At 36.9% G+C, this 14,723-nt stretch overlaps 1 protein-coding gene across 1 annotated transcript; it reads left to right on the forward strand.

Moving 5' to 3' along the window:
* Window positions 1–13,472: 13,472 nt before the first annotated feature.
* On the forward strand, window positions 13,473–14,403 carry LOC133293814 (uncharacterized). Its single transcript, XM_061492414.1, has 3 exons — window positions 13,473–13,663; window positions 13,848–13,914; window positions 13,957–14,403. The coding sequence occupies exons 1-3, from the start codon at window positions 13,473–13,475 to the stop codon at window positions 14,401–14,403; spliced, it is 705 nt and encodes a 234-aa protein (XP_061348398.1).
* The last annotated feature ends 320 nt before the right edge of the window (window positions 14,404–14,723 follow it).

Here is a 14,723-nt window from a genome sequence, read left to right on the forward strand (position 1 = left end):
ATTTCATTCAACATCATTATCCTTGTACCAAAGAATTTAATAATTTATTACAGCACAGATATATATATATATATATATAGGCGCTCAGGCCTTCACAAAAGTGTATATATATACTGGCACTTAGGCCATCACAGGAGTATCATCCATCTATTCATCAGAGTAATTAGACAGGCCATCAGGCCATTATGTATTATTCACTACCCATTACAAACATCCCTTAGCAATTATGCCATTTCAAAATAAAATCCCACACATTAATACACACATATAATCAGGTCACATCATAACAAAATCACAACTAGCCGACATTATAAAAGCATACTTATACTCTTAGTGCATTACATTTAGTCATACTTTCTCATATCACATTTGTTTCCTTCATGGCATATCCTTCCAGTTAAACTAGTATTTCATTATTGACAATCATACTCTCAATGAACCTTGTTCAATGCCATCCTTGGCAATTTTCTCAACTTCTTACTTTGTACTCTCTATACGTCATGATATCCTCACTTATGTCCAATCAACAGTAAATCATCTTGGAGTCAATTCCCATATTTCAGCATTGAAGTACCTAACACATCATTGTCATAGTTATTTTAAGGTACTCACCTTCTCCAACATACGATCTTAAAGATTCAAATTATTTTTACGCTCAAACATCTCAATTCATTAAAGTGTGTGCCTTTCACAAGGGAATTATAGCCTTCTCATTTAACCTTAATGTGACTAAGCATACATATAAGCATACCAATTCAAATTTTCAAGAATTCATCGGGGTTCCAAGTCACCCACCATGTCAAAGTTATACCACTAAATCCATATATACTCACTTATTTTAACTACTTCATACATATAGGGATTATTCACCAAGACTATCATTACGACATCAACTCATTTCAATCATACTTACTAACCATAAGGCCACACATCCACTTATGATAGCATTCTACTTAAAAAGGTTAGACAAAATATCTCAATTTGTTCTCATTAAGTCCTCAAATACATATAATTTACTACAAACATCTCTGTCCGTGGAGCAGTCAACACTGCAGCCACAACAACAAGCTAAGGACTGACATTAGGTGCTCCAGGGTTGCCATGGAGGCTTCTTATGATGACCACATATATAACACAAAGGAATGGGCTAATCAGACCCACACTAAGGAATCACATATGCAGTAATCAATAAGAGTCTACATACAACTATACAGCACTTAACACAAGCACACAACAATCAGAGTTCCCTAAGAAACTGCTCCGATACCATAAATGTAACACCCTGTTACCGGACCGGTGTGTTATCATCAAATATGATATTAAGCGCAGTTACAATCACAATATTTATTTGCAATAACGGGAAAACTTTTAGTGGAAGAGCTAGCGTACTATCAGCGGGAGGGGTACATGAATAAATCAAATAACACCAGAAAGAGAGGGATTCCAGAGATTGTGCTGGTATAGGACAGCATAGTTGAGGATAGCTAATACGAATTAATTGGTACTACCTATACTAACAAGATGCATCTACTCTTCGGTAGCCTGGATTGGAAGAACTCCACAGTTAAGCGTGCTTGACTTGGAGCAATTCAGGAATGGGCGACCTCCTGGGAAGTTTTCTCGGGAAGTGTGCAAGTGAGGACAAAGCACGCTGAAAAGTGTCGTGTTAGTGTGTGGGGATAGTCGTTGATGCTTGCAAGTAGCCGGGCGTTACAAGTGGTATCAGAGCAAGGCCTCTCATCCAGTACGGTGTGGTTCGAGGACGAACCAGGCAGAAGCTGGTGGGCATGTAACATCCTGAGTGCTGACAATTGTATGGTTAGTGGAAGAGCTAATGTACAATTGAATGTATGGTTAGTGGAAGAGCTAGCCTACTATAAGCGGGAGGGGTACATGAATGGATCGAATAACACCGGAAAGAGAGGGATTCCAGAGATTGTGCTGGTATAGGACAACACAGTTTAGGATAACTTATAAGAATTAATTGGTACTACCTATACTAACAAGATTCATTTATATTTTCGTAGCCCGGATCGGAAGAAGTCCACAGTTAAACGTGCTTGACTTGGAGCAATTCAGGGATGGGTGACCTCCTGGAAAGTTTTCCCTGGAAGTGTGCGAGTGAGGACAAAGCACACTGATAAGTCTCGTGTTAGTGTGTGGGGATAATCGTTGATGCTTGCAAGTGGCAGGGTGTTACAAGTGGTATCAGAGCAGGCCTCTCATCCAGTACGGTGTGGTTCGAGGACGAACCAGGCGGAAGCTGGTGGGCATGTAACATCCCGAGTGCTGACAATTCTATGGTTAGTGGAAGAGCTAATGTACAATTGAATGTATGGTTAGTGGAAGAGCTAGCCTACTATTAGCGGGAGGGGCACATGAATGAATCGAATAACACCGGAAAGAGAGGAATTCCAGAGATTGTGCTGGTATAGGACAACACAGTTGAGGATAGCTTATAAGAATTAATTTGTACTACCTATACTAAAAAGATGCATTTACTTTTCGGTAGCCCGGATCGAAAGAACTCCACAGTTAAGTGTGCTTGACTTGGCATTTACTTTTCGGTAGCCCGGATCGGAAGAACTCCACAGTTAAGTGTGCTTGACTTGGAACAATTCAGGGATGGGTGACCTCCTGGGAAGTTTTCTCGAGAAGTGTGCGAGTGAGGACAAAGCATGCTGAAAAGTGTCGTGTTAGTATGTGGGGATAGTCGTTGATGTTTGCAAGTGGTCGGGCGTTACAAGTGGTATCAGAGCAGGCCTCTCATCCAGTACGGTGTGGTTCGAGGACGAACCAGGCGGAAGCTGGTGGGCATGTAACATCCCGAGTGCTGAAAATTCTATGGTTAGTGGAAGAGCTAATGTACAGCTGAATGTATGGTTAGTGGAAGAGCTAGCCTACTATCAGCGGGAGGGGCACATGAATGAATCGAATAACACCGGAAAGAGAGGGATTCCAGAGATTGTGCTGGTATAGGACAGCACAGTTGAGGATAGCTTATAAGAATTAATTGGTGCTACCTATACTAACAAGATGCATCTACTTTTCGATAGCCCGGATCGAAAGAACTCCACAGTTAAACGTGCTTGACTTGGAGTAATTCAGGGATGGGTGATCTCCTGGGAAGTTTTCCCGGGAAGTGTGCGAGTGAGGACAAAGCACGCTGAAAAGTCTCGTGTTAGTGTGTGGGGATAGTACTTGATGCTTGCAAGTGGCTGGACGTTACATGAACAATCAGCAAAAATGACACGTGTCAAGCAGGCAGCAATACAAGCATAATTCGCTACACAGTGTAGTGAATTACTGCCTGCTTGACACGTGTCATTTTTTTCTAACTGTGCAGCCTGACATGGCATAATTCGCTACACTGTGGAGCGAATTATTTGTAAACATAATTCGCTGCACATTGTAGCGAATTATGCCGATTGGCATTCCAGGAATTTTTACTGTTGGCGTGATTGTCTGGTAAATAATTTGCTGAAGTGTGGCAAAATGGTCACTGTTCCATGTTTTTCATCTAAAAAAGGACAATGTAATATTTGTAATTAACTCATAAGGTACGAAGTTTTAAAATCTTGGTAGAGGAATGTGTCATTTCTTTAATTTTAAAAGCTTTACAAATGAACCAACATGTTGGTTAGATGGTGTTGGTTAGGTGGTGTCGGACAGAGCAGAGCATCTATAAAAAAATTCTAAAATTTATATCTGCACTTGCTATCATTGGCACATAGTGGGTCCGTCACTGCTCATGGCTATGTTGTCATAAGACGTCATAAAACCAAACTACAATTGGTGGAGTATGGTCCCCATGGCTTTATGTTGATGTGAAAATGTTGACTTGATACATATATGTGTATGTTTTGGGATGTCGTGAGTTGTGCTAAGCTTCTGATGTATGTTGAGGATTGGTTACGCCTTATTGAGCCAGTCTTACCCTTTATCGGGATGTTGTTTTGCAAGTTCTAAGTAAGCAAGGCATAATGCCAAGTGGAATGATATGTTTTAGTTTGTCATGCACCTTTTGAGGGGAAATATGAATATGCTTTTGTATTGTAAAATAACTTTGTAATTTTGATAGTAGTTTTAGAAGTTATCGCAGTCTGTTAAATGTTGAGACATATTGTCAGTATGAATGCCTAATCTGGAAATATGAATATGCTTATTGTACGAGATAGCCCAATCTGGTATGAATGCCTATGTTGTATGGCAGAATTCTGGTTTAATGTAGAGATGCTAAGTAATTCTCTTAATGGTTGTGGTCATTGTTTAGCAACATTCCTTGTGTAACCTTTATATGGTCCTATTTCATTTGGATGATTATGTTTTGATGTGAATACTCATGTGTATGGAGGCTTTTGATCTAATGTGGATATGCTAAATAAAACTTCTCAAAGATTGTGATTTATGTGTGGATGTTTATAGAAACGAAGTCATGTGTGTAATCCTAGTATTAGATTAATATCCATATCAAGAGGAACTAATTAACCCTCTACAAAGTGCTGATGTATGTACCAGGTAATGGAACTCAACCAAGCTGAGGAACAGAGAGATGGAGGTGGCGTTTCACCCTCTAGTTTTGCTCACTAGCTGTCCTCGCTATAATGAGCTAGTTACCGTAAACCTGATAGGAGAGCCACGTTGTAGTTGCTCGTTGGGGCGAGCCGCCCCAACGAGGAGTTTTGATGATGTTCTTATACAATTTAGTTGCATCTTTACCTTACTACTATGTTACATCGTGAATTAATGTCTAAGACCTAGAAATAACTTAAACATGAAATATTAATGTGGAGTTTAATGTGACTAGTGCAATGTTTCTGTTATGGACCGGAATATTATGTCCCTATCCCAACAACCTAACAGATAGGTAAACAACATAACAACCTGTGATAGACTAAAGAGATAAGGATAATCCCAAAGGATAAAGGATAAAACAACTTATCATATCCCCTAAGAATCACAATCCTATCAGGACTCTACACCTACATATAATCCCTTCTATAAATAAAAAGTTAAGTTTTCAGGTACACACTCTGAATTCCTTACTCTCTTTCCTATCATTGTGCACACACCTTACGCTTTGGCTATATGCCTATTGTTAATGCGCAGTGATTGATACATTGGCTATATGCTGGTACGATATCTCTCATAAATATCCCTGAGCACATACATCTATCATCCAGGCTGTGAATATTTACGATCTACCCAGACCGAACATTGGTGTCGTTTGTGGGAAACAACGATAAACTTCGATTCCCATCCAATAATAGTGAAGGCTGGAGAAATGTATGTTGGAGAAATGTATATACCATAAAATTGTAATATGATATACTTCGAAAATATATACCAAATGACTAGAGAAATATTTTTTTCCATATATGTGTATATCAAAATCAAAAATCGAATAGTCAGATGCGATTAATGGGCAGCCCTTGGATGCATATTGGGGTTACCACATTTAATGGTATCAAAGCATTTGTTTGGCCATTGTGGAGCTTGAATTTTCGCTGTGTAGTTGAATGTTTAGTAGGTGTGTTGTAATCTCTTTTGTGTGATTCTTTGTATATATGAATTATGACATTGCTATCATTTATACTCTATTGTGAGCCTGATCAATTCACTGCTTAATATTTTGACTGCAGAATCACGGAGATATGGTTGTGTGGGAAACCAATTCTAAAATAGAGGATATAGATGATGTAATAACAAGGAAATTTCAATGGAAGCAATTTAAATAATTGTACCAATGAGTGATGAAATCATTTGATAAAGATTATGTTGAATTTGATCTTCGATGCATTTTGAATATTTAGAAAGAAGTAATGAAATAAAAATCTAAACCAGATCAATTTTTAAAAAAAAAAAGTGAAAATATTTTTCTTCTGGATAGTTTAGTTGGAACAAAAAAAATTAAATTAATGTTTTGTTATATAAATAATGGATTCACATCTTCTGCAGTTACTGTAGATAAGTTATCTGTAGTAAGCCTAATAGACGTCATTTTGGGGCGGAAATCATGGTGTTTTTATAATTTTAATTTATTTTAGGATTATTATAGTCTTTATAATTATAATTATTTAATTTTTCAATCCCAAAACGACGTCGTTTTGGAAATAAATGCAGATAACTTATCTGCAGTAACTGCAGAAATATTATTATGATAAATAATAGATATGTTTTAACTTTGGAGTAATAGAATAGGGTAGGTTATATTTACAAACTCTCACATGCTCACATACTACTTGAGCATGTACTACTCATAATACATAGTATAGTTTATAAACAAAAAGTTTGTAAATATAACCCTACTCTTATAGAATAGAGGATAACAAATTAATAATAATGAAAATGCTTTGTTGGAAAGAGATGCACTTTTCTTGAAAACATACAATCACACATTAAAATATGGCAAGATGATACATTTATACAAATTAAAAAAAATACCCAATTAATAGGTATATTGTAACACCCTATTCAGGACATGTTTATTATCATTACATATGATATTAAGCGCAATTACAATCACAATAGTTGAATTAAAATATGGCTTAACTTTTTCTTTTCTGTTAAAACACATTTTTCTGTTTAAAACTCTTTCAGTATTTAAAATAATTCAAAACTGTAATTATAACTCATACATGATGTGGAACACTTAAATGTTGCTTAAATAGATCATATATTACTTATAAGTCATCACCAAGAAGTTCTCATAAACAAACATGGCTTCATTCTCACTTTTCTTCATTTTACTTTGCTCGCTAAGTCCCTCGCTTGTGCGAGCATCAATAGTGAGCAATTAAAATCCAAAATAGCAACAGGGGTTGTCCAAGGTCTCATCACGAGGTCCCTCGCTTCCACGAGCAATCGTATTTCCTCGCTACTCTGCTCCCTGAAGCAAGCATTGTAGCGAGAAATTACCATTTGAGGAAGTAGCTACTGCCCAACCCAGATTCTCCTTGCTAGGCTGCTCGCTTGTTCGAGCAAGCCAGGGAGCAATTCATTAATTTGGACAATGAGTAACAGGGATTTCTTGCATGTCAAGAAACTCCTAGCGAGACTGCTTGTTGAATCGAGCATGTCCGCGAGCAACACTCTGCCTAGATAGTAGCTAATGTCTCCAATTATATTTTCTTGTGGGACTGCTCGCTAAAGCGAGCAAGTCCACGAGAAACTCTGTAACTTATGTGCTTCTATTTGTACCTAGTTAAAACCCTTAACAAGACATGCATTCCTTTTGGTATCTAATAGACATAAAACGACAACCCAATGCCTATAAAACATGGGTGCACTTACATCCTCATATTTACACATTTCTTATAACACAAGTGGTCATTCATTCCTTGCTTGCATATCAAGTTATTCTCTTTTATAACTTTGCATGCATTTACAATATACTTATATCTCTTGTCATTTATTTCATACATGCTTCAATTGCACAAACATTCAAGCCATTCATTATCTAGCCTATAACTTAGGTCTTATAATATCAAAATAGGCTTACAAGCTCTTCCATCATATAAAAATCCATGATTACATAACATCATTGCCACTAGGCATTCCAATGTTTACAAAATATAAACCCTATACAATTCATTCCAACAATATACAAGGTTTTATATCAAAATATGCATAGCTAAACTCTATGCTCCAAAATATATAATCACGTGATATACAAAAAATGATCATTAAAATACACATTCTATAACATGGTAATCTACTCTGGCCTTTTGCCACGTGCTACTCCTGCACCATCAATGTCACTGCTTGTAATATAATCCCACAAGGGGTGAGATAAACATCTCAGTAAACTAGGGGTCCTTGAAGGATTCCTCCACGTCAAAGTTCACTTCAAGTATAAAAGCAATAAATAGAGATAATACATAATATATATGTATATATGTATATCTGTGTATATATATATATATATATATATATATATATATATATATATCAACGCATGCATGTGAATAACAATCGAGACATTCCTCTGGTCAGCACACCGTCATTGGAATGCTCATATATCAATCAGTCCTACTGGCCAGAGAAATTATAACGTATGCATTACACAAGAAAACCATCTTACCACATTCCAATATAAGGAAACCATCTTATACTGAGCATAAGGAAACCATCTTATGCCTCACAGAAGGAAATCATATTGTGTTGCACACAAAGCATATACATACAATGCAGTATATCACAATATATTGCAATTACATACACCACATAAAACCACACTCTCACGGAGTTTAGTGGAGCAAAAAAAGGATAAATTCCAAGGTCCAAAAACTTACCTCTTAAAGTTTCCTACGCAAAGTGTAACACCCTGTGTGCATCCGGTGTATTAAACATACATATGGTAATGGTGCAGCTACATAAATGCGGAAGCTAACTTTTTCTTTCCAATTATAGATTGTTCATTATTAACCAAGTTGATTTACTTATCCTTTTCAAAATATAGCTTGTATGTAAATTGCAATAAATAACTACATTGAATAACCTCATTCAATATATGTGTATCTAGTCACGGAACTACCACACGTAGATCGGACAATATCCTGATACATTATACAACTCAAGACTAAAAGCATAACTGACATCAATGTGGCATGGACAATCTCCATGCTCACCAAATAAGGCAACATCGCCAATAATGTCTCAAATCAAATAACAATATACTGATATCAAGACATAACAGAAATCCAGGCATATCAATAAAACAACATGCATAATCAGCTAAGCTTTGGCATCCTGCCACCAGAGGTCTCAATCACAGAGGTACCTATAATAACCCTAATTGCATGACTTTTAAATTAGAGGGTTATGATGAGGATCTTATGGTCATAAATAGAATGAGAATTAAATTCTAAGAATTTGGATACCCATATTGATGGTATTCCAGTCAGGTCAATTTTTATCTATTGTTTTTGACTGCTGACGCAGTAATAGACTATAGAATAGCTCAAGTACAGTGAATTTAAGTTAGAGATCTATCCTTACGATATGAATATGATAAATGATGTAAGCATAAGATGTGATGAAGTTTGATACTCATATTGGGGGTATTCTGAGCAGTTGAGTTTTCGGCTGTTGTTTTTGACTGCTGACTCAGTAACAGTCTGTCGAGTAGCTCCAATCTAGCAAATCTGAGTTAGAGAGCAAATCTAATGATATAAACATCATGAATGAGGTTAGTATATGAAAAGGTGAAGATTGATACCCATATTGGGGTATTTTTGAAAAGTCACTTCTGCAGGGTATTTTGTACTGCTGTAGCAGCAACCGATAGAATCCCAGAACGGGGAAAAGATGAGAAAATAGAAATAAAGACCAATATATGCCTAACAAGTCATAATTAGACCAAAAATGTTAAATTTAAGAAGATTATGAAATTCAGGTACAGTTAAGAACACTAGTAAAGACTATAGTGCAATTAAATAACTGTTAGTGGATCTGTGATCTACTAATCAAATTTTTAAGTTAAGAACATGATAATTAGACAAAATTAATGTTAAGTACTTAAAGTTAGAGTCTTGGGGGTTTCTAGAAAATTTTTTGACGACGGTTCAGATAAAAATTACACCGGGTCTCACTAAAGGACAAAGTGCCACTAAAGTGACATGGCACCAATAATTAGGGCACCCTTCCCCTTCCCCCTCATTTTGAATCAGCAGCCCCCTTCTCACTTCTCTCTCTAAAATTCAAACTTCAAATTTTTCTCTCTCTTCTCTCTAAGATTCCATCACCTAAATCTCTCCAAAACACAAAACCTCCTTCATCAAAGTTGTTCCTCTCACTCTCCTCTTCACAACCATACCATTTTTATGGTGTGGAGCCAAATTTCGTGCCCCTTATCATCCCAAACAGCCATGGATTTGTGAAGAGTTAAGGCTTTGGAGTTGTGTTCTTAAGCCCTCTTGAAGAACCACACTTGCTTGCTTGTTTCCCTTGACTTTTGGGTAAATGTTCTTGAATGTTTCATGAACAATCTCATCTTTTCCTCTTGTGTTCTTGAACTCTAACTCATGAGCATGTCCATGAAAGTTTGTTCTTGCTTAAAGGAGGGTTCTTGGTGGAAAAAGGTGGAGACTTGAGCTAAAAGAGGAACTTTGAAGATGTAAGCTCCCATTTGGGAAATATGAACCAAAAAGCTTCCTTTTTTCTTGTTGAGTGCCTCGGTTTTGATATGTTCATGAGGAGAAAGTTGTTTAATTTTTTTTAAAGTAATGGTTTGATGAATATCTTTAAGGGTGTGTGTTTTGAACCATGGAATCATGGATTTGATGAGTAAAGGTGTCACCTTTGGACCTTTGTGTGTTGTGGGAAAAGATGAACATGAACATGAACCCTATATGGACCCTTGATGATTTTGGCTATGTCAAGTAATAATAAGGTTTCATGACAAAAAAATGTGATTAAGCTGTTAAGTTTGGAAAAATGATTAGAAAGATTAACTAGGTGAGTTAACTCTAAGTAAAACTCACTAATCATGATTAATAATGGCTAAAAACCCTAATTAAAATAGCTCAACAAATTTGTCCCATAAATTATATAAGGGTTTAGTTGTGTTAAAATTAAGGAGATGATGAATTAAGGGTAGGGATTAATTAACAAAAGTAATTAAGGATTTAACTCTAAAATTGGACTAAAGTAGGGTTTAGGTACACTAATTAAGTAATTAGTAAAATTTAAGTATCATGACATAATGGGACTAAGGATATTTCATAATGTGACTTAATAATAGAAAAATCCAAGAATTAAGTAAATTAGGATTTATAATCAAAAATAATTAAGGTTTGTTAAGTAAACACATTTAGGGCTATATAATCAGTTTTTAGGAAATATTGGGAAGAGCATATCTCCCTCCACAGAGGTCATATAGGGCTTTTCCATACATCATTTTGAAGCTTGAGATGTCAGATATGTGGTGTCAAAATTTGGTACCATTTGAAGATGTGTAGCATTCTGTAGGTCCGATTGAGTGGAGACTGCCCAGGGAAGCCATGTGCAGGGGCTGTACGTGGCTGCACCTTCCACGAATTGTTTCTCCCTCTGTTCTTACTCAAATTAGGCTCATAATATGTCGAATTAAATCTGAAGGTGTTTTGTTGTTTGCATAAAAATTTGAGAACAATTGGTTTAGTATATTTTCCAGAATCGCAGAAATGGTAAAGGATGTTTAGGGCTCTGTTCGGAGTTGGCAAACAGCTCTATTTGTCCAACTTCAAATGGTGATAACCGGAACTAGGAAACTCCAAATGTGGCATGTGATACCTTGTTGGAAATTTAATTGAGTGTAGATTAACATACTAAAATATGAGAATTTATAACAAGTGAGTCGCGCTCAGTAAATAGAAAACAGAAGCATGTACAGTTGTGGGAAAACCGTAAAAGTGATATTTAAGCTAAATGGGCTTATGGGAACCCTTAATAAATTATAATAATCACAAATATGTCTTGGATGAGTTGAAAATAATCTACTTTACCTAAGTGAGCCTTGCATGTGATTCTAAGCTATGTAAGTAATTGAAGATTAAAGTGGCTTGTAATAATGCACTAAAATATGTAATAAGTAATATTTGGTTTAGACTTGTAATGGGCATATTATTGGCATATGAGTATAAAAAGTGGAATCATTTAATGATTAAGTCGTGGATATGACTTGATTAATGAATATGTAATTAATGATGTGAATGGTTCCTACTCTAGGTGTGCCTAGAGAACCGTGCACATAAGGACTTTGTTGGAGCATACATATTATATTGGAGTGTAGGCCTGTGCTAAGCTCCCAAAGGTAAGCTCCTAGTTCTAGTTTCTCCTCTATCTTGTGGCCCCACCATGATGGAGGGCATTTTGGTTATATTGTATGAAAGTATATGGTATGATGTATGGGAAAAATGTTTCTGCAGTTAATGCAGAAAAATTATCTGCATTTATTTCCAAAACGACGTCGTTTTGGTATTGAAATCTTAAAAAATTATAAATATAAAGACTATTATAACCCTGAAATAAATTACAATTACAAATACACCATGATTTCCACCCTAAAATGACGTCGTATTGGGCTTACTGCAGATAACTTATCAGCAGTAACTGCAGAAAAAGCGAACCCATGATGTATATGTGCATTCATTCACATTCGTATAGATGTTATATGATCTTGATGTTATGATGATGCACTGATGATATATGTTGTGAGGATTCTGGTCAGTGATCATGGTATGTAGGCTACCTATGACTTGACTCTGGGAGCTATTTCATACTGAGGTTGGGTTGACTGTCTATGGCTTGACCCTGGAAGGCACACATGTGTAACCGTCTATGGCTTTGACCCTGGGGTTACACAAGGATGATATGATGATGCTATGTTTTTGCTGTATGTTTGTATTATATGCTTTAATCTGACTTGTCATGAAGGAAGTGGGCTCAGAGGATTAAAGGATCCTCTATGAACCTTGAGCTTACTGAGATGTTGTTATCTCACCCTGTTTGGGGACATCATTTCAGGTACCTATAGTAGTGGTGAAGCTTCTAGGGGCAAGGCCCCCGCATTGGAGTAGTTTGATGATGCAGCTGATGATTTTATATTATGTTTTTATTTGATGTTGGCATGTAAACTTGTTAACATGCTGAATTATTTTATAAAGATTATTGTATGTATTTATTTAGGCTCATGATTGTATCCTTAGAGCCATGGATTATTTACAAATGCTTTTATACTTTGAATTAAGATAGACTTGATGCATGTATTCAGTTAATTTCGGCATGGAGCCTTATTGTTGTATTGACCTATTGAGGGGATTCCAGTCCGTGTGGGACTTGCAAGCTATCTGTTTAAATTATTGTATCAATCAGGTTAACTGTAAGTGTGGGACCAGGTTCTCAGTTATCCGAAATACAGTCGTTATGCTGTCCGTAAGACTCCATCAGGATTGACACTTGATGTCATATCTTGATGGTCAATGGCCACTAATACTGGCTCATGGGATTAATTAGTAGATGTATGTTTATATTTACGCTTTCGCAGTATCTCACGTGAACGTTTTTAGAAATGTTTTCATAAAATGTTTTAGAAAAAGTTTACTCGTATTTTTATAAGACACTTTATTCCTTTTCAAATAAAGTCTTCCGCTGTGAATGTTAAATATCATGTATGTTAACAACCGGAGTGCGGGGTGTTACATTTATGGTATCAGAGCAGTTTCACCGGGACGTTAACTGATTTATTGCTTAAGTGTTAACTACCTATAGAGTGTTTCTTTGGGTGCTTTGATAATGCATATGTCATCACTTATTTCGGGTGTAGTTGTGTGCAATTATCATGGCTCCTCAAAGGAAGACCTGTTAGGTAGTTGAGGATCCAACACCGGATCCCGTAGCAGCTGCTCTAGTAGCTCTTCAGTAGTCCTTGAAGACTGCCAGGGAAGCTGACCTACAGAGGTTGGCTGAGGCCAAAGAGAGACATAGAGCACATGAGGAAGACCAGTGAGGATCTCATGGCTCGAAACAGATTGACGAACGTGGAGATGATGAGACTATTATTGGCTGAGGTTCGAGCAGGACCTCCATCACCTCCACTACCTCCACCACCACCACCACAGCAGGACATACAGGAGTATTATAGGACACGCGGTAAGGATACTGCAGGCAAGAGTCTCCATAGGTAGAGTACTCCCTGGAACGGAAAGAGCAAGGGCTTACAGGAGAAGAAAGCGGAAACAAGTCTGAAAGAAATGGGAACTTTAAGAAGGAAAATTGAAGAGTTTGAAATGGGAAGACTCCTACTTGTGCTATGTGTGGGAGGTATCATTATGGTGTTTGCTGGATTGGGCGAATGTATGCTACAGTTGTGGTCAAGCAGGACATTCTTCTAACGAGTGCCCCGGGAAAAGGGGGCAGGTTGCGGCTATTCAGGCTATTCCTATTTAGGCTATTTCGACTCCCATTACTATTAAGGAGCATTTAGTACCTTTAGTTACACAAGTTTATGCAGTTACCCAGCAGGACATAGAGAAGTCTCCAAATTTGATCAAAGGTACAATTTCCGTTGATGGCCATGATTTTGATGCATTGTTTGACTCAGGAGCAACCCACTCCTTTACTTCGAGTTTTGTTGCGAATGGTTTGAACTTGCCTATGTATGAATTTACGTCTCCTATGGTAGCGAAGACTGCCACCGGAGATTTGGTTTCCACCTCTTTGATGTGTAAAGAAGTCAAGTTCAGTTATGAAGAGAAGGAATATGTGGTTGATCTGATTGTGCTTGAGGGTATGAATCTGCACATCATTCTAAGCATGGATTGGCTAGTCAGACATGGAGTTATGATTGATTTTTGTAGCAGGAAGAATTATTTCTCTACGAAGCATGAGAAGAAGGACTTCCCCTATTTATTAGTGTTGTAGATGATTAAGGCTCTAAATGCGGGAGATGCAGGATATATCATGTTAGGAGGATTGGTTGGTGTCTCTAAGGAGCCAACTTCTAGTATCCCAATTTTATTTGACTTTGAGGATGTATTTCTAGAAGAGATCTCACAGTTTCCACCAGAAAAAGAGATTGAATTCTCCATTGACCTAGTGCCTGGTCTGGGGCCTATCTTTTTGGCTCCATACCGGATGTCACTTGTAAGAACCCGCACCGTTAATTTTGGAAATTAATTAAATAAATATGAGAATTAGGGAATAATTTCATAATTGACCCTAATAATTATGAGAAGGCTTAA

The sequence above is a fragment of the Gastrolobium bilobum genome, unplaced genomic scaffold (assembly GCF_033153095.1).
Source record: "Gastrolobium bilobum isolate Gb01-03AN ecotype WA unplaced genomic scaffold, APGP_CSIRO_Gbil_v1 utg58442, whole genome shotgun sequence".
NCBI lineage: Eukaryota > Viridiplantae > Streptophyta > Magnoliopsida > Fabales > Fabaceae > Gastrolobium > Gastrolobium bilobum.

What these genes read in the sequence shown, in the direction of transcription:
- LOC133293814 (XM_061492414.1), top strand. Translation starts at nt 13,473, where the DNA reads ATGAGGAAGACCAGTGAGGATCTCATGGCTCGAAACAGATTGACGAAC. An exon ending in GCAGGCAAGAGTCTCCATAG is followed by an intron (nt 13,664 to 13,847) that starts GTAGAGTACTCC and finishes TGTATGCTACAG; the next exon opens with TTGTGGTCAAGCAGGACATT. An exon ending in GGCAGGTTGCGGCTATTCAG is followed by an intron (nt 13,915 to 13,956) that starts GCTATTCCTATT and finishes ATTACTATTAAG; the next exon opens with GAGCATTTAGTACCTTTAGT.